General features: G+C 37.1%; 1 protein-coding gene across 3 annotated transcripts in view; it reads right to left on the bottom strand.

The window, feature by feature from the left end:
• Positions 1-25,290, bottom strand: part of LOC150103262 (FH1/FH2 domain-containing protein 3-like) — a 469,484-nt gene that overhangs the window by 42,928 nt on the left and 401,266 nt on the right. For all 3 annotated transcript variants that reach the window (XM_090397848.1, XM_090397849.1, XM_090397847.1), the window contains 3 exons: positions 22,446-22,631; positions 9,617-9,736; positions 1,626-1,787 (listed from right to left, as the gene is read on the bottom strand). In XM_090397848.1, the coding sequence (XP_090253974.1) occupies positions 1,626-1,787; positions 9,617-9,736; positions 22,446-22,631 (468 nt within the window). The remainder of the gene's footprint in view (positions 1-1,625; positions 1,788-9,616; positions 9,737-22,445; positions 22,632-25,290) is intronic.

Raw genomic sequence — 25,290 nt, 5'->3', positions numbered from 1 at the left:
GGGTGGGGGAACCCCCCCTTTTGAGTCTTTGAAATTCGAGTCATCAGAATTCAAGGAGAACCGGCCTGCCGGTCTGGAACTCGGAGGGGGGGATGCCATAGGTGCTGGGGTGGGGAACCCCTTTCGAGTTTTCAAAATTCGAATCATCAGAATTCAAGGAGAACTGGCCCCAGTCCGGAACTTGAGGGTTGGGCGCCGTAGGTGCCAGGGGCAGAACTCCCTTTTGAGTCTTCGAAATTCGAGTCATCAGAATTCAAGGAGAATCAGCCTACTGGTCCAGAACTCGGGGGGGGGGGGCTCTGTAGGTGTCGGAGGGTGCAGAACCTTCTTTCGAGTCTTCGAAATTCAAGTCATTAGAATTCAAGGAGAACTGGCCTATCAGTCTGGAACACGGGGGGGGGGGATCCCCCCCTTGTAAGATATAAAACAGGGGTGCACATTATCTCCACTCTTATTCATCATCTATATGGATCACATCAAACCTGATATTAAAATTAAGAGATATTTAACTTAGTTCTTTACTTTATGCAAATGATGTTATACTAAATAAATTTACTGAAGTCTTCAGGATTCTTCAACTAGATTGAATAACTGCTATAACAAATTGATATGAAAATCAGCAAGAAAAAGACCAAAACTATAAAAATAGGGAGAACATAAAAAAACTTAAGTTACACTCTCAATGGAGAACCTGTAGAAACATAAAACAGTTTTTAGTGAAGACAGAAAATTAAATTTGGAAATAGAATAGACAAAGCTAATATGATTGGGAACCAGTTGAATAAATTTATATGGAATAAGAGAGAAGTTAGCCAAATCACTAAAATTAGCAGTATAACAAGACAGTGTTCTAACCAACTTTAGCTTATGGATCCAATAGTGGATTAGAAATAATGCAGTTGATCAAGGACTAGAGACAAATCTTGAGAAAAATTATGGGAGTGAAACCATAGCATCAGTGACAGAATCATATTAAAAATGAAGATATTAGGAAAGAACTTGATATTGTTAGCATTCAGGAATGAAGAGAAGAGCTAATCTCAGGTGGTATGATTACTTAAACAGAATGAGAGAGAGAGAGAGAGAGAAAAGTTTATCAAAATTGCAGTTTGATGCTAAAATGAGAGGAAAAAACCCAAAGAGAAGACCAAGATGCAGTCTGATGCAATTAGAAAGTCTTAGAAAATTAAAATATAAGCTCTGATAGTATTTGAGTCCTGAAAATAGCAGATTAATTTGGAGAGAAAATGTTGATATAAAGTTAATTATAATGTAAACATAATGATGTAGTACTGTTATTCTGTACAACCTTTGAAAGCACATATAAATACAAATTTGATTTATGATAACTGTAATAGTTTAAAATTGCAATCAGTATATGCTGCCACTAAAGAAAATTTTTAAAAATTCTGAATTATTTATGTTTATAATGCAATTTAGTTATAATATTGTAAAACTCAAAAAAATGCTAATATTTAAAATATTTCATAATCAGAACACTTGTCCTCAAAACATGCCTCCTGTTTCAATCAGCCTATGAGATTGTATGCTTATTATTAAGTATACAGCTGAGTAATTACTTAAGTACTAGGTGATTAATTAATATGAAGGTCAGCAATTTTTACCTTGGAAGCCCTTGTGGCAGCACCAATTTCTGAATAGAGGTCACTGGACTTAGGAAACTTTTCCATGACTATGTGACACAAGTGATGAAGAAGAGAATGTTTGTGAACGGTGTCCTTCACTTCTGGAACTTTGGATAAATAATCAATCTGAAAGCCCTTAGCCTGAAAAAGTCAAAAAAAAAATGTTATTGATAAAATTTCTGTCTGTATTAAATTAAACGTATTCAGTAAACTCTAATTTTAGTTTCATTTCCAGGTGAACACCCAAACATAGTTTTATAATTTCAAAAAATATAGCTGGTAGCAGAAAGCTTACAGATGATGAAGCAGTGAGTTATGGAATTTAGAATTATCAATATAGTGAAAAAAGTGAAAAACGAAACTTAATCTGAAAAATCAATTAGGACATGAAACAATGTGAAGTACTTAGAATTCACCTGCAGTTATATATCAAAAATTCTACCAAAAAAAATTGCCAAAAATAATTTCGCATTTTCTTAACCAACATTCATAGCATAAACAAAATCATAAATCATGTACATTACTGCTTACAGACATCCAAATCTGACCTATTTTTCGCAGAATCTCAATAGCAATTACAACAACCACTGTATGTCTTGATCCCATCCCCATATTGACTCCACATATGAGAAGTCACAAGACCTATACCACAACAGTGACATGAGTGTGAGCAACTGCTCAGCTCCTCTCAACCCTGTATCTTTTGGCACTGCAGTAGTACCAAAAAGCAGGATCAACTCTATTCTTCCTTACAATAGCCAGACTAGTTTCCACTCTCTGACAATGAAAATCCTAGAAAGAGTTCTTGATGGAAGATTGAGGAAGGAGGTGGAGATTGCAAAGGAACAATTTTGCTTCATGCCTGGTAGATCAACAACAGATGCTATCTTTGGGTTACGGCAGATGATGGAAAAGTTTCGAGAAAAACAAAGGGAGCTACATCTGGCATTTATTGATCTGGAGAAAGCATACGACAGAGTGCCAAGGCAAGAAGTCTGTAGGTGTCTGAGGGAGAAGAAGGTTCCGGAAAAATATGTCAGGTTGGTGCGGGAGATGTACAGAAATGTGAAGATGCATGTTCGGACCTGTCTGGGACAGACAGAAAGTTTTCAAGTAACAGTTGGCTTGCATCAGCATTAAGTCCATTTCTGTTTAACATTGTGATGGAGGTGGTGATGGAGGAGGTGAGAGAAGATGCGCCTTGGACAATGTTGTATGCAGATGACACCTTGCTGTCTGCAGATTCAAGAGAAGAAGCGGGAACTAAACTGGAAAGATGGAGAAAAGTACTGGAAGAGAGAGGTATGAGATTGAGCAGAAGTAAGACAGAGTATATGCGTGCACAGTGGATGGCAGCCAAGAGACAGATCTCAAGCTGGAAGGAAATGTCATCAGGAAGGTGATGGACTTTAGACACTTAGGTTCAACAGTGAAAGAAGATGGAGGAGCTGAGAAGGAAGTGGGATGCAGGATACAAGCGGGTTGGAGGAACTGGAGGGAGATGGCTGGAGTGTTATGCGATAAGAGGGTGCGATCAATCTGAAAGGCAAAATGTATAGGACAGTAGTGAGGCCAGCTATGACGTATGCTATAGAAACTGTGGCCCTGAGGTAAAATAACATCAGCAGGATGGAAGTAGCAGAGATGAGAATGCTTAGGTGGATGTGCGGTGTGACCAGAAAGGATCGTCTAAGAAATGACTATGTGAGGGGAACAGTGAAAGTTACGAACTTAGGAGTGAAGATACAGGAGGCAAGGTGAGATGGTTTGGTCATGTGATGAGGAGGGAGGGCGAATGTGGGAAGAAGGGTCATGCAGATGGATGTGCAAGGAAGGAGGAAGCGTGGGCAGCCAAAGAAGAGATGGAGGGAGCTGGTAGAAGAGGACTTGAGGATGAAGAACTTGGATGTGGTGACAGCCCAAGACAGGAGGTTGTGGAGGAGACTCATCATCAACAGTGACCCCACTTAAGTGGGAGAGGCTGCAGAAAAAGAAGAAGTTTCCACTCTCTAGAGTCACACACATGTTCTGATCATTTTACAGAAATTGTTCTTACTGGAATGAGACCTACATTTATTCCTCATTCAAAATTCTCACACTATCTAGGTCTTGGTCTTTTAACAGCTGTGCCAAAGCAGTCCTAGAAAAAAAAAAAAAAAAAAAAAAAAATACTGCATAACTTGATTGTTTGAGAACACAACTATGCCTCATTCTCAGCCGGCCTGCACTGAAGCATGCAACAAATAACAAACAGCTATCTACAAATCCAAGGTCCATTTTCAATCTATTAAAAAAAAAAAGAGAGAGAGAGAGAGAGAGATATCAGAAATGCTGCCATCAAACCAGTGTCCTCAGTCATCTCTCAAATAATGAAAAATCATTAACAGTCAACTTCTTCATCATCTGAAGGCTCATCACTTAATCAGTGACCACAGTACAGATTCCACCCTGGACACATGCCATGAAATGTTTGGAGTAACTAGTACTATAATTCTTGATAAACAATAATATTGCTTTGCAAAGCATAGATGATTATAGCATAAATTGGTTTCCACCCAGGAACTAATGTTTTTAACTCTGTAAAACAGACAAACATGCCGGAGAAGAACACAAGAAATTAATAGACATAACCTACTGATTTTCCCTTTCAGTCATTTCCGACCATAGGTGACTTTGTAGGCATTGCCGATAAAGTATTCCTGATGAGATTTTTACAGGGTAGTTCACCATTGCTTCCCCCACCCCCAATTTTATCTGGGCTCAGGACTGGCATATGGCTGTAATCCATGTGTGTGTTCACGGGGCTAGTTTGCCTGTTCTGGGGGATGAAAAACCCAAGTTTCCGGGTGAAAAAACCCCCCCTACCTCCGTATGAGACCAGCTAATTCACCTTTGGTCAAAAGAGACCAGATAAAGGTTCCTCACATCACTGACGGGAATTGAACTCAGGTCTTACTGACCAAAGGACTTCGTCTATACTGACTGAGGCTCCATACGGAGGCTCCATAACCTACTGATAATGGTAAGTGAAACCAAGATCTTGTGGTTTCAATTGCCATAATCTCTCTCTCTCTTTATATATCAAAAGTTTTTATCAGATTCTTCACATAAATTTATTAATATTCCCCAACTATTAAAGTTTGATAAATCTGCACTAAGAAGCTATTTTCTACCTTTGTAGAGAATAGTGTCACTGAGTATTATCACTCCTATTATTTAGCAAATTCAGTTGTTTTTACTGATCTATTAAAGTTTGTTTTAGATTTTATTATTGTTGTTGTTATTATTATTAAGTGCCTCCATAGTGCAATTGGAAGAACAATGATACATTGCACCCTTTGATTGGAAAAGGTCCAAGTTTGATTCTCGTCATGACAAGAGGAATCTTTATATTGAAGTTTTTTTTTCAATTGAAGGTGAGTTAGCCGATTACATATGGAATTAGCCTTCCTTTCCCCCCCCCCCCAGAAACTCTGGTTTTTCATCCTGCATACAGACAAATCAGCAAGAGAAATGTGTACAATTATTTACAGACAAAAATACTATTAGTGGGTAGTAAATGGTGTGGTGTGTATGTGTGGATACTGGATCATGCTGTGTGTTGTTGTAGTTGGTGACTACGATATGTAACAATAATAATAATAATGCAATAGTGGTGCAGAATGAAGTTCAGACAACTATCCACTTGAAAGTAACAAAAATTGCTACACTTCTCAAAAAATCATGAGAAAACCAAGAGGAAAACTAAAATTTATAGTAGGAAAAAAAAGTGTAAATGCATAAAGAACAACATAATATCTCTAGAGAGATTCTTGAACAACAACTACCCATCTATCATAATGTCATAAAATTTAAGGAACCTTATAGCTCAGTAGTGAAGAATGAAAATAAAGCAATAAGCATTTTTTGTTGACCAGAATGATATGATTTTCCTAGAAGAAGAAGAATGCAGAAAATTGAATAAGATAACATAAACATATAGTGATAATATAAACATATTCCAACATACAGTGGAATTATTTAACCAATACTTCATCAAATGGGAGACAAGACTTAGGAGAATTAAAGGTGAAAGAATCAGAGGGAGATGGGTGGAAGGAGATGGGTAGGAGGTGGAAGGCCATCAAGTGTTGCTTGGGTTAGATGTTAATATGGTATTGGGAATGGATGACATATCACCACGTATTTTTAAAGAATGTGCAATAGCTATGCCCTTGTCCTGGTTATTTAACGAAAGTCTTGCAGTAGGGGGAAGGATCCCAAGAAGTGGAAAGAAGGCAAAATAATACCTCTCCACAGGCATGGTTTGAGAACAGAAATTTCCAATTATAGACTGATCTATATATCTGAAGTTGTGATCAAGTGTTGGAAAAATTGGTTAGAAATAGAATACAGGATTGGATTGATCGACATAAGATTCTCTATGACAGTCAGCATGGATTTGTAAATGACAGGTCTAGTTTTAGCAATCTGTTTATGTTTTATGATAAGGTGACGAACGTGTTGGATAAGGGAGAATCGTATACAGTGATTTTCTTGGACTTTGCAAAAGCATTTGATAGAATACCACATGATAAGGTGTCCAGCATGCCTCAGGGTTCTGTTCTTGGTCCCTACCATTTAACTTGTTTATTAATGATATATCATGTGGAATGATCTTCAAATGTTTGCTGATGATGCAAAGTTAGGTAGAATTATCAGGAGTAATGCTGATGTTAATTCTCTACAGGATGATTTGAATAGACTTTCAGCTTGAACAAATGAGTGGTGTTGTGGTTTTAATATTAATAAATGTAAGTTCTTACACTTGAGGTGTAGAGATATAAGGCTACGTACTGTATTGGTGGAACTGTACTTCATGAAGTGGATGAGATTTGGGATCTTTGAGTGATGGTGAGCAGTGAACAGAAGTTCCAAGGGCACATCACACATGTTGCAAAGACTGCACATCGTATAGCCACTATGATAAAAAATACATTGACATGTAGGGATAAGAGGGTGCCTCTATATAAGACACTGGTCAGAATGCATATGGACCATTGTGTTTGGATTTGGTCACTTAGTTTTCATTGTGATGTGGAAACATTAGAGAGGGTCCAGAGATGAATAACCAAAGTGATATCACGACTCTGGAGTGTTGGTTATGAAGAGCGTTTGAGAGAATGTGGATAACACAGGTTGTTGGATAAGAGGAAAAGAGATCTGATAGAGACCTTCATGTTAGTTAAGGAATTCTATCAGATTAGTACAAAAAAAATTATATAAAGAGTGGATGTTAAGATGAGAAGAATGAGGGACCATCCCTGGAAGTTGTATAAGGACCTGGTGAAGAAGGGCGTGAGGAGTAACAACTCTCCCCATTTTTTATGTGGAGAGTTGTTAGTGAGTCGAATGCATTGCCTGAGTGCGCTGTGAGTGTAGGGTAGTTTAAATAACTTCAAAGCTCATTACGATAAATATACTGCTGTTGAGTGGGCCTACCATGATGAGTCTGTGGACTCCATGGAGGTCGCAAAATAATAATAAAAAATGGCTAAGAAGCCATATTATCTTGTTAACTGCACCAGTTATGTTATTCCCCACCTTGCTCTATATATCCAAACCTTTTATTTATAGTCAGTCATGGAGAGTAAGCTAACAATATATTATAATTTTATTTTAGTTGGTTAAAATGTTTTGGATTCATATCTGTGATGGTCATTGACTTCAAAATCAGCATGTTATGTTTATTTAATAAAAGAAACTCAAAGTTTATAAAAAAAAAAAAAAATTAAATATTTACTATAAACATATAAATATATACAATAGATTCAATTCTGTATATTAAATAATTCTTTTTGTTTCTCTAAGGTGATCTGACATTCATATTTTCTGCAGAATTATATTTAGTAAATTCTAATATTCTATATATCTAACTCTTAAATTGTAATTAAATAGAGGACAACTATGTGGCCGTTCTAGAATTACATATGAGCTCAAAGAAAATCTTTCATTCTCTGACTCACAGTTAAATTCAATTCTGAGAGAGAGAGAGAGAGAGACAGAGAGAGAGAGAGAGATAACATCAAATACTATACTGAACAAGAACAGAACACAGTATTCAGCTAAAATGTTCTATAGTTTTTCTATACAGCTACTTCCTGTCATCTTTATCTTTTTATTTTGTTTTTACTCACAGAGTCATTCAGCTTGTCTTATTTCTAAAATTCCTGCTATTACAACAAAAGAAGGTGAAGATCACTTGACTAATATACTTGCATGTATCTTCGTCTAGTAAGCAAGTTTTCTTAAACACATCTTTCCTTTGTGCTGAAATAGGCACAAAAAATGACAGCTCTGAAAATAATAATACAGGGTGGCCATAAATTAACTTTCCCTCTTTGGAGGTATCTGTAGCTAAAACTAATACACAGAATGAGACCACATTTTATATTGAGACTTTCGAAGGCATGGGGAGATGAATTCTGAAAAAAAGATTTAGTACCAAAAATCGCCAGTAGGGGTTTTGGCGCTGGCAGAGCCGAAAGCAGTCAAATATTTGCAGTAAAGGCAGGTAAAAGGGATTATGCAAATTTTACTGTGCGTACGTGACAGCACGCCACCAATTCCACTTAAAAAGGGATTGGGAATGTTCAGGCAGCTATTCGAATGACTGATGAATTGTGCTCAATAAATGTCCTACCTTACCTCAGCGTGCTTTACGTGTTAAATTGTTTTATCTTAAACAGTGCAATGCCGTAGCGGCCCTTTGGGAATTTAGAAGGCTTCATAACCTTCGTACAGGTCCTATGTCAGCTATAGCACTGAGAGGTATGATTAAGAAGTTTGAAGAAACTGGATTACTAGGAGTTAGACCTGGCAGAGGACGAAAAGCAGTGCAAGAAGAGACAGTAACAGATGCTGCTACTGCGGTGTTCGACGACACAGGGACCAGTAGTGGTCCAAGTGCTCATACCATAGCTCACAAACTTGATGTGGCTTATGGTACAGTCTGGAAAATTTTACGGAAAATGCTTCATTTCTATCTGTATAAGTTCAGTCATGTGCAAGCACTAACTACTGCAGATTATGATAAGCGCATGACCTTCGCGCTAATGTTTCTTGCCCGAATGGAGGTTGACAATGGAGAATATTGTGGGGTGATGAGGCTCATTTTTATCTGAATGGGTCGGTCAACACTCACAACTGCAGAATTTGGGCATCTGAACATCCCCAAGCTATCCAGCAAGTACCACTGCATTCTCCAAAAGTAACAGTGTGGTGTGGCTTCACAGCCGATTTCATAATAGGACCATACTTTTTTGAGCACATTACCCCTACAGGTCCTGCAACCTGCTCTATTGCTGAAGAGATTTATCGATGAATGCTGGAAAATTTTATCATTCCTGCATTGCAGCAAAGACAATGTTTGGACTCCATAATTTTTATTCAGCATGGAGCACGGCTACACATCGAACGTTCAGTACAGAGCCTTTTACGCCAGCATTTCAGTAATGAGAGGGTTATCAGTCAGTTCTTTCCAATGGCATGGCCGCCTTGATCCCCGGACATCACTCAATGTGACTTTTGGCTGTGGGGGTATTTGAAATCCATTGTGTATGTTGGTGGCTTTCCCAACTTGCATGTTTTGAAACATGCTTTGCATGTTATATATTATTTAAAAAAAAAACCAGGTTTTCTAATTCAATCTTCCCACCTTGCCTGAAACACCCCTCCCCCCATTTCCTCCCCCCTTTATCAGACTAACAGCAGAAGTATGGAGAATGAAGACATCCTAACATCCAAACAAGGTATCTGCAAAATTTCTTCCTCTATTAGTCTGCATATATTTACCTCTAAAATACACTAATAATACTATAAAATTTTTCATATTTTTTGGAGACAGTTTACTTATATTATGAATAAATATAAATAATTGATACAAATAAACAATTTCTTTCTTTAAAAAAAAAAAAATTTTAAAAAATTACCTCTACACCATTAAGAAAGTTGCCAACAGACCGGAGTGTGGCTAAAATTACTCTCAGAGTTTCATTTGATTCAATTTCTACAATAGCTTGCTTCAAATCCATTAATGGTTCAGCCACTTCCTAAATGTATAAAAATACAAGATGAACTAAAAAATAACAAAGCCATATATCATTATTTTAAAGTTATATATTCTTCATTTTAATGAATTTTCTTGTTCTTTTAGAGTATAGCATGACAAATACTGAATTAGTTAAAATTTAGATACAATAATATTGATTATATATCAAAGAAAACTTACGAAAATTCAAATAATGAAGGAGAATTTATTGAGCTGTTCCATGATAACTTTCTCAAGCAGCATGTGAAAGCAGCAACTCAAGGACAAAGAGAATTAGATCTGATCATAGTGTCAGAAGATATCTCAGTTAAGGATGTGATTATTTTGCCACCATTTGGTGACAGTGATCATGTCATAAATTTCATGGGAAATTTCATGGGTGTTTAGCTATATGAATGTTCCAAATCAGGATAGGTTATATGCAGAATTACAAATCTGGAAATTATGACAAACTGAGAAGAATACTATCATTGGTTCCATAGTATCAGCTGTTGAATGGAAAGGATATTAGCAGTGCATGGGAAGCTTTGAAAATATGCTTGAATGATGCAGTATCTGAATGTGTCCCTAGAGTTTGAAGAACAAATAGCATTATATGAAATGGATGTGCAATTTCATTAAACAAGAGGTTCATAATAAGAAGAAAACGATGTGGAAGGAATATCATGAGAATAAGAGTGAGAGGAGTTATGAAATATATACACTGTTACGCAAATTGGAGCAGATGGGAATGGATATTAAATTGGTGATATGGATAGGAGAATGGCTCAGGGAGAGATACCATAAGGTGGTGTATGGAGGAGCCGAGTCCAGAATGAGGCAGGTGACCAGTGGTGTGCCTCAGGGCTCTGTGCTTGGGCCAATGTTGTTTAATTTGTATATAAATGATATAGGAAACGGCTTAAAGGGAGATATTCAGTTGTTTGCTGATGATGCAAAGTTGTGTAGTGCAATAAAAAATCAAGCTGATGTTGAAAGTTTGCAGGAGGATTTAAATAAGCTGGTAAAATGGGCAAAAGAAAATGGATGTCAGTTCAATGTGGAAAAGTGTAAAGTCTTGCATTTTGGGATTAAAAGATTACCAGCTGTGTACTACATCGATGGAAAGGTACTCCAAGAGATTGATGAGGCTAGGGACTTAGGGGTATTGGTAGATAAGGAGATGAAGTTCAGAGGACACATTGCTAAGGTGTCCAAGATTGCACATAGGATTACTTGGTTGTTGAGGAACACACTGACATCCAGAGATAAAGAGGTTATTATTCCCCTTTATAAAGCATTGATACTTCCACATTTGGATTACTGTGCTCAGGTCTGGTCACCTGGATTCCTTGGAGATGAGGAGGCTGTGGAGAGGATTCAGAGAAGAGTGACCAAGTTGGTGAGTGATATAAAAAATGCTCCCTACATTGATAGATTGAGAGCTTGTGGATTGCAGAGATTGGCTGATAGGCGAAGAAGAGGGGATATGATAGAAACATTCAAATTACTAAAAGGTTTTTATAGGATTGATGCAGGGGAAATGTTTCAGCTGTGTGATAGTGATGGAAGAACAAGAGGTCATCTCTGGAAATTAAAGAAGAGTGTGGTTAACAAAGGTGTCAGAACAAGGTTTTTTGCCTGGAGGGTGGTGAATGAGTGGAATTCATTGCCTGACTTTGTTGTGAGCTCTTCATCTGTAAATGAATTCAAGAAGAGATATGACAGATATTGTTTTGCTAGTTTGGGTCTCCCGCGATGAGTCTACTGACTCCATGGAGATACCCGTAATAATAATAATAATAATAATAATAATAATAATAATAATAATAATATATAAAGCTCAGGCCAGAAAAGTGACTAGTATTGTATAGAAAGCTAAGTTGGAGTATGAAAAGAAATTGGCAGCACAAGCTAAAGGCAGCTCAAAAGAATTTTTATCATTATGCTGCAAGTAAAAGAAAGAATGACTGTGGAAGAATAACTTTATTGAATGCAGATGGTAACCTAGTATCAGAAGCAGAGGCAGTTCAAATAATGAGTGCTCACTTCACTTCAAGATCTATCAGTATGGTGTATGTAACATTAGTGCACAGTGCTACCACCATGTTGGATGAAGAGACAGTGATGCACGAGAAGGATGTTCTAGAGATGTTGCATAACCTGGGTAAAAAGTTCAGCAATTGGGACAGATGAGATATTAGCATGTGTGAAAAGGGAATGTTTAGCTGAATTGGTTGATCCTTGACATGTTTGTATAATCTGAATCTTAGCTCAGGAAAGATTCCACAGGAATGGAAAGAATGTATGATAATCCCATTGCACAAGTGTAATGCAAAGATTGATGTGTCTAACTATCAACCTATCAGTATTATCTCTGGAGTAATTGTAAAGATTTTTTTAAAGAAGTTGATAAAAGCTTGTATACAGAAATGGGTGGACAAACAAAGTATACTTTGCAAGAACAGCATGAGTTTACTAAAAAGAAGTCATGTCTGAACAAGCCAAAAAAAAAAAAAAAAGAGTGAGAGAGATTGTGAATCCGCTGTGCTATGGTATGATAAAGGCAAGTTGAGAAGGCACATAATTGTAAATGAGTCATTGCACAGGTTGTATAAGAGAAATAGTGTGCAGTTTGTGGACTCCATGGAGGTGTCTGTGCAGTAATAATAATAATAATAACAACAAGAAAAGGTTGTTGCATAAACTAGAGAATATGGGATTGGAATATAAACTGTTGGCTTGGATAAGTGGATGGCTGATGGACAAGTATCAAAAAGTAAATATGGGGATGTGAATTTGCCAGATTTAAGGTGACCAGTGAAGTGTCCCAGAGATCAATCCCTAGACCACTCTTGTTTATTCTATACATTAATGATATTGGAAAGGAGCTCACAGAAGATCTTCATTTGTTTGCTAATGATGTAAATATAGGCATGGTAATCAGAGATGCTATCCATGCACAGTAGGTGCAGTTATGCACTTTGGCATGATGCAAGATCCAACAGCATATTATATTGGTGCAGGCCCGGCTGGTGGCATGTGCAACGTGTGCAATATACACAGGCGCAACATAAGAAAAGGCACCTAAAAGATGTCAAAAATTATGAGATACGAGTTTAAACGAACAACAAATGGTACATATAATTATGAATGTACGCCATCTTCTGTTCGGAGGCCCCTTCAGATCTTCCCGGAAATGAACAAATAAATTCTGAAATTGTATCCTGGACTCGATTATTCATTAAACAAGAGGTTCACAATAAGAAGAAAATGATGTTTTTAAAGAAGTTGGTAAAAGCTTAATCAATTTTAATAAAAGTCTTAATGTAAATTTTAATCAAAAATTTTGTAAATTTTTGATTAAAATTTACAAAAATATACCTAAAATAGTTCTTTATTTTTTGATGTATCATAAATCAACTTATGATTAATTGTTGAGTTACATGTAAAAAAAATTTGTATAATCAGGACTAATCCGTAGGTAATATTATACTGTAAAGCGGTTTTCATTTGTTTTTTCATTTCCTGTTCGTTTTATTCACACTTTATTCAAAAAAAAACTTTTTTGGAAAGGCGCCGAACATTAATCACACACACACAAGAAAAATACTAGGTGCCAGTGCTGCATTGGTGGGATTGTTTTTGGAGTAGCTAATGAGGCTAGAGATCTAAGAATGATGGCAGACAGAAAGTTGAAGTGCAAAAGTCACATTACTAAAACTGCAAAATCAACCTAAGGAATAAATGCTATGCTGAAATGAATTGACATGTAAGGATGCTGAAGTCATTTTGCCTCTCTACAAAGCCTTGATACAACTGCACCTACTATGCATGGATTTGGTCTAGGTACAAAATGGATAAAGAAACTGTTTAAGATGCAGATAAAAACAGCTGGAAAGGCTGCAAAGGAGAGTTACAAAGATGATATTGAGTTATGGAATGTAGATTACAACGATAGATTGAGAGTATGTGAACTACAGACATTGGTGGAACAGAAGAAAGAGGGGACTGATACGATAAACTTTTGAGAGAGTGTTATAGGATATTGGTTGATAAAATTTTTCATTATAAGGAAGGGGGAAGAGGAGAAGGGGCATCTGTGGAAGTTAAGTTTGTGTGCAGTTAAAAAGGGGTAAGAGCTAGGTTTTCTTCTCAAAGAGAAAAACGTTGCTCTCCTGCTGCCTTAGGATTCAAAGAGGGAGAAATTTTACTTTCCCTTTTTGCTGATTTGAAAGGTGACAAGTATGGCATGACAGAAGACATGAAAGAGCTACCGGGAAAAGTGAAAAAAAAAAAAAAATAGAGAATAGAGATTGTGAATCTGCTTCCATGGTATGATAAAGGCAAGTTGAGAAGGGCCATGACTGCAAATAAGTTAATGCATAGGTTGTGCAATAGTGTGCAGGTTGTAGATAACTCATCTCATCTTCCTTTGTGTGTTAGGCTCAGTGGCCTGTCAATGCCAAGTAACTTTGGTAACCTAATTAATGCTTCCTTATCCTTAATTTGGAGGAATTTGATGAACATAAGGACTTATACATATGACTGATGGGGTTGCATCTGAATGGATTTGGAGTTGGTGTTTGAAAGTGTTATTCAGTGAGAATTTGGAAGTTCAGTTAGGGGGATATTAATATTATTATTATGTGAGACCTTCAGGGAGTTAAGGACTCATCGAGAGAGGCTATAAATCAACCAAACCAGCCATCATACCTTCCCTTAAATTCATTCATACTAGATGTGCTCAGTATCCCTAAGGACAAATTATTCCACTCATTCACTGCTCTCTGGGAGAAAAACCTACATCTTACCCCTTTCTTGACTGTGAACAAACTTAACTTCCATGGATGCCCCCCCCCCCCCCATGTTCTCTTCCCACCTTCCATATAACAAAAAATTTCATCAGTTGATATCCTATAACACCCATTCAAAAGTTTATAGACTTCTATCATATCATCCCTCTTTCTCCTGTTAACCAGAGCCTGCAATCCACATACTCACAATCTGTCCTCATAATCTAAATCCCATAATTTGGAAGTTCAGTTAGTAACTCTTTTTTAAATAATCTTTGTAACTCTTCTTTGCACCCTTTCCACAGCTTCTTTATCTCCTGGGAACCCAGGAAACCAAATCTGCACACAGTAATCCAGGTGTGGTCTTTTCAAAGCCTTATAAAGAGGCAAAATGACTTCCTTATCCTTACATGTCAAAGTTTGCTTCAACATCACAATTATCCTCTGAGTTGTATTTGCAACTTTTGCTATGTGACCTTTGAACTTTAAATTCCTATCCACCAATACACCAAGATCCCTTGCCTCTTCAGTTTCTTGTAGCAGAACCCTGCTAATATAATGTACTGCTGGAACTCTAATCATGCAAAAGTGCATAACTTTACACTTACTAACATTAAACTGACAGCCATTTTGTTTGCCCGAATTTCCAGTCTATTCAATCATTTTGTAATTGTTAAATATCAATAGCATCCCTCATTGCCCTGCCTATCTTCACACCATTGGCAAACAATTGCACATCTGATGTTAGATCCTGCCTGATGTCATTAATGTATAAGTTAAGCAATAATGGCCCAAGGACTGAACCCTGAGATACACCACTCGTCACTTAAATCTGGCAGATTCACATCCACTGAATACCACTTTTTGATATCTGTCTGTCAATCATCTCCTGATCCAAGTCAAGAATTTATATTCCAATCCCATATTCTCCAGTTGATGTAACAGCCTTTCGTGTGGTATCCTATCAAATGCCTTAGAAAAATCCAACATTATCATAGTGTATCCATTTCCTTTATCCAGCTTGGCTGTAGCATTGCTATTAAATATGAGCCAATTGCTAAAATATGCTATACTTTGTTCCTTGCAGAGTATAGCATGTTTGTCTACCCATTTCTGTATGTAAGTTCTTACCAACTTCTCTAAAACCTTCACTACCAAACCAGAGATGCTGATAGGTCGGTAGTTAGACACATCAGTTTTTGCACCACCCTTGTACAATGGAACTATCATACATTCCTCCATTCCAGATGTGGGTGATTATGTATGCAGTTACCACTGAGGCAAGTAAATGTGAGAATGGCAAAAAAATACTGAATGCATTTACTCTGGTATTGAATTTCAATACAAGGATGCAAGGTAAGTTGTGGGCCCAATGTGATAATGAAATTTATCTACACTAATGCTAGAAGCATTCAGAATAAGGAGAAGTTTTTGTCATTGATTACTTCAACTTAGCCAAAAGTTATAAACATAAGTGAGACTTGGTTAATAGAGGATAATAATGTTATAGAAACAGAATGTAAAAGGATATATAATATTTTCAGAGTACACAGAGAGAACAGCATGGAGGAAGAGAGTGTGTATTGCCATCACCAAAAACAGCAGAAGTTCAGTAGGAGGACAGTGCATTTGAGGCTACCTGATGTGAGATACAAGCCAGCAGGATAAAATTTATTATCAGTTGCTACTATAGGCCAGGGGTTACAACATTGACATGCCTTTCCCTGCATATAAACTTTACTCTTTCTATATCCCTCCCTCCCATTCCACATTAACCTACTAACAATTCCCCTCACCAACTTACATGGCTCAATCATATTTGTCCTCCTCCTCCTCCTGTTCATGAGGCTTTGCAGATTGCATTCTCTCTCTTTCAATCCATCTACAAAGGCCAGTTAACATCTTCGTCAGTCTTCTCTGGATTCTTTCTAATATATCCTCGTGCTATATTTAAGTCTTCTAACTTCATGGAGGCTCCCATATAATAATAATAAATATTTATTTGAGTAGGGACATCCTATCCTCTGAGGGTCTGAATGTACAAGGTAAAGAAAGATCATGTCTGTGGGAATCTGTTTTCAATTACATTGAAGTTAATGAAATTATCTTTTTCCTTGTAGCAAGTTTTTTCACTTGATTATTGCAAGGGTAAATTATACTTAAAGAAATTATATTCTTGTTTTTATCCTTGACCCAGGCATGAGAAAATAAGTGCAAACTTTTGTTTGCTCATGCTTGGATAAATGATTGAAACAAGAATATAGTAATCCCACCCCTTATCCATGGTCAACTTGGTCCCAAAATATTAAATGGAAAATTCTAGAAATAAACAATTTTTAAGTTTTAAATTGCACGCCGTTCTAAGTAATGTGATGAAATCTCTCGCCGTCCCACCCAGGACATGAATCAACCCATTGTCTAGCATATCCAAGCTGTATATGCTAGACAATGTATCCGCTACCCACCCATTAGTCACTTAGCAGCTGTCTTGGTTATCAGATTGACTGTCGTGGTATCGCAATGTGCTTGTGTTCAATTAACCCTTACAGTATTTTACTACTTAATGGCCCCCAAAGCATAACAGTGCTAGCAATTTGAATATGCCAAAGTGTTTCCTTTAAGTGAAAAGATGAAAGTTCTAGACTTAATAAGAAAAGAAAAAAAAATTGTATGCTGAGGTTGCTAAGATTGATGGTAAAAACGAATTTTCTATACATGAAATTGTGAAGAAAGAAAAAGAAATTTATGTTACTTTTGCTGTTGCACCTCAAACTGCAAAAGTTACAGCCACAGTGCATGATAATTGCTTAGTTAAGATGGTAAAGGGATTAAATTTGTGGGTGGAAGACATGAACAGAAAATGTGTTCTGATTGAAAGCGACATGTTGTGCCAGAAAGCAATGAGCCTATACAAAGACTTCAGCAAGGATCCTCTGAAACAAGTGACACCAAGCCATTTATTGCAAGTAAGGGATGGTTACACAGATTCAGGAATAAGTTTGAACTGAAAATATAAAAATTACTGGAGAGGCTGTGTCTCCCAATGAAGAAGCTGCTGTCACATTTCTGGCAGAGTTGAAGAAGTTGATTAAAGAGAAAGGATACCATTCAAAACAAGTCTTTAATTGCAATGAAACCAGGCTCCTCTGGAAGATGATGTCCAATAGAACCTATATTCATAAAAGTGCAAAGGAGGCATCAGGGCATAAAACATGGAAGACAGATTAACTCTGGTATTATGTGTCAATGCTGCAGTGACATTATTATGGTATTATGTGGCAATCCTGGCTTTATCATACAATGGCAATGTATGATAAAGCCAGGTGTAGTGTACAGAGCGAAGAACACACATACTCTCAAAAACAAAAACTATCTATCTGATTATGTTCTGGCAACAGAACATAATCAGAAGGTGTGGGTGACAGCCATCTTGTTTATGGAATGGTTCCACCAATGCTTCATCCCAGAAGTGAAAAAAATACTTGAAAGAAGAAGGGTTGGAATTTAAAGTCCTATTAATAACAGACAATTCACCAAGCCATCCTGAATCTGCTATGAAAATGAAAATGTCAAGGTTGTGTTTTTACCTCCAAATACAACCTCATTGCTTCAGCCCCTTGACCAGGGCATTCATTCGGTTTGTCAAAGCCACATACTTGTCAAGGCCTTGTATTTAATTGCATTCGATCAGTAATTGATCCTAATCTGAACATGATGAAGTGCATGAAATCATTCACTATTGCTGAAGCAATAACATTCATCAAAGCTACAATGGATAAATTAAAATCAGAAACTGTAAATGCCTGCTGGAAGAACTTATGAAGTCGTAAATGATTTTAAAGACTTCTCAGAGATCGATGGAGAAGTTAGAAAAATTATTCACACAGCAAGACAAATTGGCAGAGAAGGATTTGACAACATGCTTGATGAAGAAGTGGAAGAACACATTGAAGGCCATCGAGAAGTGTTAACAAATGAGGAATTTGGAAAAACTTGAGTCATTTATAGAGGAAGAGAAAGATAAAGGAGAAGAAACTGAAGCGGAACCAGCAATGTGGATATTACTGAAATTTGCCGAGGACAAAATTATGGAATATGATTCTCAGATGGAACGCAGCATTACAGTTACCTGTATGATCACCGAATGATTACAACCTCTGCAGCAACACTTTGATGAGTTAAAAAGAAAGAGACACCAACTTCCGATTACAATGTTCTTCCAAAAAGTTTCGGCAAAAAAAAACTTCACCTATCAAGGATCTCCAACAATCAACATCGTCTGCTGCTGACATCTATCCACTGACATTGTCATGGCTCAACAATCCTCCTTCTGAGGATAAGGTTAACAGTAACCTAACACTATGTCATTCATCTCATCACATAGGCATTGTGTCATCTCACATCATCACAAGAAGAAAAAGGATGGGTACAATACAATAAAATATTGTATTTTGAGAGAGCACATTTATATAACTTTTATTAAAGTATATTGTTATAATTGTTCAATTTTGTTATTAGTTACTGTTGTTAATCTCTTATTGTGCTTAATTTATAAATTAAACTTTATCATATGCATGTATGTAGGAAAAAACACAGTCTGCATGCAGTTTCAGGTATCCATGGGGGGGGAGCCAGGGAACATATCTCCTGCAGATAAGGGGAGACTAAAGTACAATTTAATTTACCTCTTATCTATTGAAGCATGGAATGGAGATTTCAGACACTGGGTGCAGATATTCTTGAAGTTTTCACCATGAAACACTTCACTCTATTTCTTCTTGAAAACAAGAAGAAATTAAATGAATTGCCATCAACGAAAACTATAGGTATGAATTTTTGTATTTTGACTGGACTATGTATACATTATACATACACTCATTTTATATCTATAAAAATCATATAAGATAACATATCATATCATATATCATATAGTATAAGAAACAAGGCGGATGAAATGGTTGCACTAATTGCGTCTGTGCACCCAGAGATTGTCGGAATAAGTGAGACATGGTTAGATGAGGACGACATCCTGACAGGAATAGAGATGGAAAGGTATGATGTGTTTCAGGAAGATAGAAGGGGTAAAAAGGGAGGGGAGGTGCTGTTGATGATAGAGAAAGAGTTATGTCCATACAAGGTAGAGATGCAAGAGGGAAATAGGGCCAGTGGTTTTGAGGCAGTATTGTGTGAGATAGAGGTGAATAGAATCAAATACTTGGTGGGATGTTGTTATAGACCTGGTAATGTGGATGGTGGTGATAGTGAAATGTATAGTCAAATAAGCCAAGCAAATAAGAAAAGGATGATCATTATGGGTGATTTTAATTATGGCAATATAGACTGGAATGAAGAGATAGCAACTGGAAGTAAAGAAAACGAGTTTCTTGAGTTTTTGAGGGATAACGACCTCAGACAGTATGTAACAGAGGGCACACGAGGATTAAAGGTTTTGGATTTGGTCATCTCATCGGAGGATGTAATTATCAATGAGGTGTCAAATCATCCACCAGTTGGTGAAAGTGACCATGAGGTGATTACCTGGGTGGTTGCCAGCAGTGCAAGGACCCCTGTGAAAAAAGGGTATATGTGGAACTACAAGGGGGGTGATTATGAAGAGCTCAAGGGACAGCTTGCAGGTGTAGCATGGAATGAGGAGTTAGCTGGAAAAGAGATCAATGCAGCTTGGGGGATTTTCAAAAACTACTTAGTAGATGCAATGTCTAAATGTATACCATGGGTGAGAAGTTTAAATAAGGTAGGTGTGAGATGGATGAATAAAGAGATTAAGCATGCAATACAGAGAAAAAGGACATTGTGGAGGCAGCATAAGAGAAGTGGAAGTAACCAATTTCATGAGGTCTACAAAGACCAGGCAAGGAGGGTGACTTGGTTGGTAGCTAAAGAGAGGTATGAACAGCAGTTAGCTAATGAAGCCAAAAAGAATCCTAGGGAGTTCTTTCGATATGTAGCCAGCAAAAGAAAGAATGATTATGGAAGGATGACATTGATTGGAGAAAATGGTATAAAGACAGCTGTTGCAGAATGTGTGGTGGAGATACTTAATGAGCAGTTCATAAAGATCTTTCAATCTTGTGAATGTGACTTCATGGAGAGATTAAGGGCAGTTGATGATGGGGAGGAGAGACTGACTGTAAGTCAGCAAGAGGTGTTTGGGGAGTTGAGTAAACCAGATGTAAATAAGGCTGTGGGACTTGATAATATATCACAGCATATTCTGAAGGAATGTGCCAGAGAGTTGACACCTGCCTTGACATATTTTTTTAATATGAGTCTTGCACTTGGTCAAGTTCCTAAAGAGTGGAAGGAGGGCAAGATTGTGCCACTTCATAAAGGAGGTGATCGAACTCGAGCATCAAACTATAGGCCTATCTGTGTGTCAGGTGTTGTGGTTAAGTTGTTGGAAAAGCTTGTGAAAACTAGGATCCAGAGTTGGGTTGACAACAATGGTATAATCTTTGATGGATAGCATGGATTTGCTAAAGGGAGGTCATGTTTTAGTAATAATCTACTTACTTATTACAATAAAGTGACTGCTTCCTTGGACAGAGGAGAAGGATACACAGTAATATACTTGGATTTCACAAAAGCTTTTGATAGAGTACCTCATGATAAGTTGACAGTCAAACTAGAGCAGATGGGGTTGGATATTAGATTAGTGCATTGGATTGGAGACGACTGGGTATCTGATAGGTATCAACAAGTTGTGTATGGGGTGCAATATCCAGGAAAAGGAAAGTCACTAGTGGAGTGCCTCAAGGGTCTGTTTTAGGGCCATTACTATTTAACTTGTATATTAATGATATTGGCGAAGATTTGGATGGAGATGTTCAGTTGTTTGCAGATGATGCAAAGTTGGGATGAACCATAAAGAGTAGTGAAGATGTTGTGGCCTTAAAAGAAGACTTGAATAAATTGAGTGATTGGGCAAGCAAATGGGGATGTGAGTTCAATGTTGCAAAATGTAAGGTTTAAAATTTGGAAAACAAAGATGGGATGCAGAATTTATGCTTGGTGAGAATATATTGTTGGAAGTAGAGGAAATAAGAGATCTGGGGGATGATAGTGGATAAGGATCTAAAATTTAGGGGACACATTGCCAAAATTGTGAAGACAACACAAAGACTTCTGGGAATGATGCAGAGGACACTGACATGTAGAAGTAGGGAGATTCTTGTTCCATTGTATAAGGCTTTCATTAGGCCACACATGGACTATGCCCAGATTTGGTCACCTGGTTTTCAGAAGGATGATGAGATGTTGGAAAGGGTCCAAAGGCGACTGATTAACGTAGTTTCTGACCTCTGGAATGTCGAGTATGAGGAAAGATTGAAAAGATGTAATTTGCAGAGTCCAGTGGAGAGAAGGAAGAGGAGATATGATAGAGACCTACAAGTTGGTAAAGGGTTGTTATAGGATCAATGGTGGAGAAGTTCTACAGAGAATAGTGTGAGATCAGGGGAGAACCAGAGGTCATCTGGAAACTGTATAAAGAGGGTGTGAGTAGGGGAGTGAGAGGCAGATTTTTTTCATGCAGAGTTGTGAGTGACTGGAATGCCTTGCCTGAGAGTGTGGTGTCTGCAAGGAGTTTGAATGTGTTTAAGACACGGTATGATGAGATGTGTATGAGATAAAAGGACCTCCTAGATGAGTCTTTGACTCCATGAGGTCTTGTTTAATAATAATAATAATAATAATAACACTATTCAAAACTAATAATTCAATTTTTCTAAATAAATTCATTTTGTTTAAAAATGTCCATAAAGGACATTTATGTTCCAATAAAGGTACATAAATGTCCTTCATTTAAATAGTACGAATGATATATTTAGTTAACACTAGATATTTCCAATGTTTCAAATGCAGAATTTCAAATATTTTCAGTGGTGGAAGGGAATAGTGTACACATATACTCACCCTTTCCATTGTCTCATAATCTAAACGAAATGCCCATAGCCGAAGCCTAGCTTCTAACTCACTGATAGATGATAATGTAAGAAGGAACTGCTCTGCTGTACCCAGAGGAACATCTGGATTTGCCATTTGGGCTTCTGATATCCTTGTTTTCTCTTCTTCTGTTGGCATCATTGTTGTAATAATTTTCTACAAAAGAAATTGAATATAACATGAAAAAAGGAGCAGAATTGTTAAAAGTATTTCACATCAATACAGCATCAACAAAAACTTTCTAAACAACAGATGCGAAAAACAGAATATATCATAAATAACCTAGAATTTGTGTATTACAATTATAACATTTATTTAATTCTTAAAATAACAACTGAGTTAATCAATGCTATCTTCATCATTTTCAAAAAAAAAAAAAAATTCTGAAAATTAATTAGTTTTTTCACAAGAAATGCATTTTCATATAAAACGGACTTCTTCTATGATGCATACAAGTAAAAGAAATAAAATTCTTTTACTTATACAAATTCTTATAAATGCACACACACACACACACGATCAGTCCTCAAGTTATGACATATGTGACTTATAAACTACCCAATATTTATGACAACCATCTTATAAAAAAACATTATTATTATTATTGTTATTATTATTATTATTCTGGGCAACTCCAAGGAGTCGACAGACTCATCGAGGGAGGCCCTAACATCATGTCAAGAACAACTATTCGACATTCACACAGTATCTATCATACCTTGCCTTGAACTCATTCACGGTCATAGCACCCACAACAGACTCTGGAAGCTTATTCCACTCATTCACTACTCTCCAAGTAAAAAACCTACCTCTAACACCCTTGTCAACCACGCTCTTGCCCAGCTTCCATTCATGGCCTCTAGTCCTCCCACCACCAGTCATATTTTCAAAAATATCTTCTGGATCAATCTTATAGAAACCCTTCAGTAATTTGAATGTCTCAATCATATCACCCCTCCTTCGCCTATCGACCAATTTCTGCAACTCACAAATCTTAAACCTATTCTCATAAGGTTCATTCCACAGACCTGCTATCATCTTGGTCACTCGTCTCTGGATCCTCTCCACTTCCTCCCCATCACGAAGAAACCCTGGTGCCCATAACTGGGCACAGTGGTCCAGATGCGGTCTTATCAAGGCTCGATACAGAGGAACAACAACTTGTTTGTCTCTGAATGTTAAAATATTTTTCAGAAGCTAAGTGATTTGGTGAGCTGTTTTAGTCACTTTTGCAATGTGTCCCCTAAACTTCAATTCCCTATCCACCAACACTCCCAAATCCCTGGCCTCATCAATCTCCTGGAGTACGGTTCCACCAATGCGATATACTGCTGCTATTCTTTTCACCCCAAAGTGCATAACCTTACACTTTGGCATATTAAATTGACATCTATTTTACCTAGCCCAGTCCTCCAAACTATCCAAATCATCCTGTAAAATTTTGACATCCTGTGCACTCATAATTGCTCTACCCAACTTTGCATCATCAGCAAACAAGTGAACACTTCCTCTCAAATCCTTTCCTATATCATTGATGAACAAATTGAAAAGCAGTGGTCCAAGAACAGAGCCCTGTGGCACTCCACTAGTCACAAGCCGTCTTTTAGACTCCACTCCTGAATAAACCACTCTCTGGTATCTCTCCTTCAACCACCCTCCTATCCATCTCACCAACCCTATATCTATCCCCATCTGCTCCAGTTTACTGATTAGGGTTCTATGTGGTATCCTATCAAAAGCCTTGGCAAGGTCCAGTAGTATTACTGTAAACCCATTACCCCTATCCAGTTCAGCCGTCACTGTGTTATAAAACGTGAGCAAGTTACTGAGGCATGATCTACCCTTCACAAAACCATGCTGTCCCCCATACAATATCCCATTTTCATCTATCCAATCCTGTATTCTTTTCTTGACTAATTTCTCTAAGACCTTGACAATGATTCCTGATATGCTAATCGGTCGGTAATTTACAACAGCAGTCTTGGAACCACCTTTATGCAGTGGAACTACTTTCCCCTCTTCCCACCCCCTTGGGACTAACCCAGACCCGAAACTCAAATTAAACAAAATGGTCACATCATAATGCTACAATAAAACTTCTGTTGTACTTTGTTTGGGTTGCAACTGTGTAGTATGTCTGTGGGGGAAAAATGTTGCTTGGGTAAGATGTTTGTTGGGGAGGGAAATATTTTTCACTATAGAAGTTAATTTTCATTCCAGTACTAAGCTAACAATACATACAGATGCTGTTTATTCTTAGTTTAAATATAATTTAAATATATTAACTAAATATACAAAATTTCCCTTAATTATTGTCTTTTAATATGTCCTGAAACAGTATTTCTTTTCCCCCATCTGCATAGTTTTGATCTTGATGGAAGCACATGCAATGATTTATGGCATGCCTACGCCAAGGTCAGCACAAGACAATTTGTCCCTGCTCATGGTAAACATGTTAATCTTATTATATTGTTTTCAACTTTGGACACTTAGTAAAGTCTAATGACAACTGCTTCATCTGCTGTATGGTAATCTCTTTTCATTTGCGATTTTTTTTAGTGGTTATTTCTTTATGAAAATGGCTATAGAGTTAAAAAGCCATTCTTCTAGTGGAGTAGAGAAGAAAGCAACCATTGAATTATACATTTAAAAGTACAGTCACTTGATTTAAATTTTTTTTTTTAAATCAGAGTGATGCAAGACTAAACTGCAGCTTAGCATTTTTCTCTATATTAAGAAAAGCTTTGTAGTTCTTTCTGGAAAGAAGTCGGATTTCTGTCTTCAGGTGAAATATAATGTAGGAGATTCCCGATTT

The sequence above is a fragment of the Typopeltis vanoorti genome, chromosome 9 (assembly GCF_054136105.1).
Source record: "Typopeltis vanoorti isolate ZY-2024b chromosome 9, IOZ_Tvanoo_1.0, whole genome shotgun sequence".
Taxonomy (NCBI): Eukaryota; Metazoa; Arthropoda; class Arachnida; order Uropygi; family Thelyphonidae; genus Typopeltis; species Typopeltis vanoorti.
This window is presented reverse-complemented; position numbering and strand designations above follow the sequence as displayed.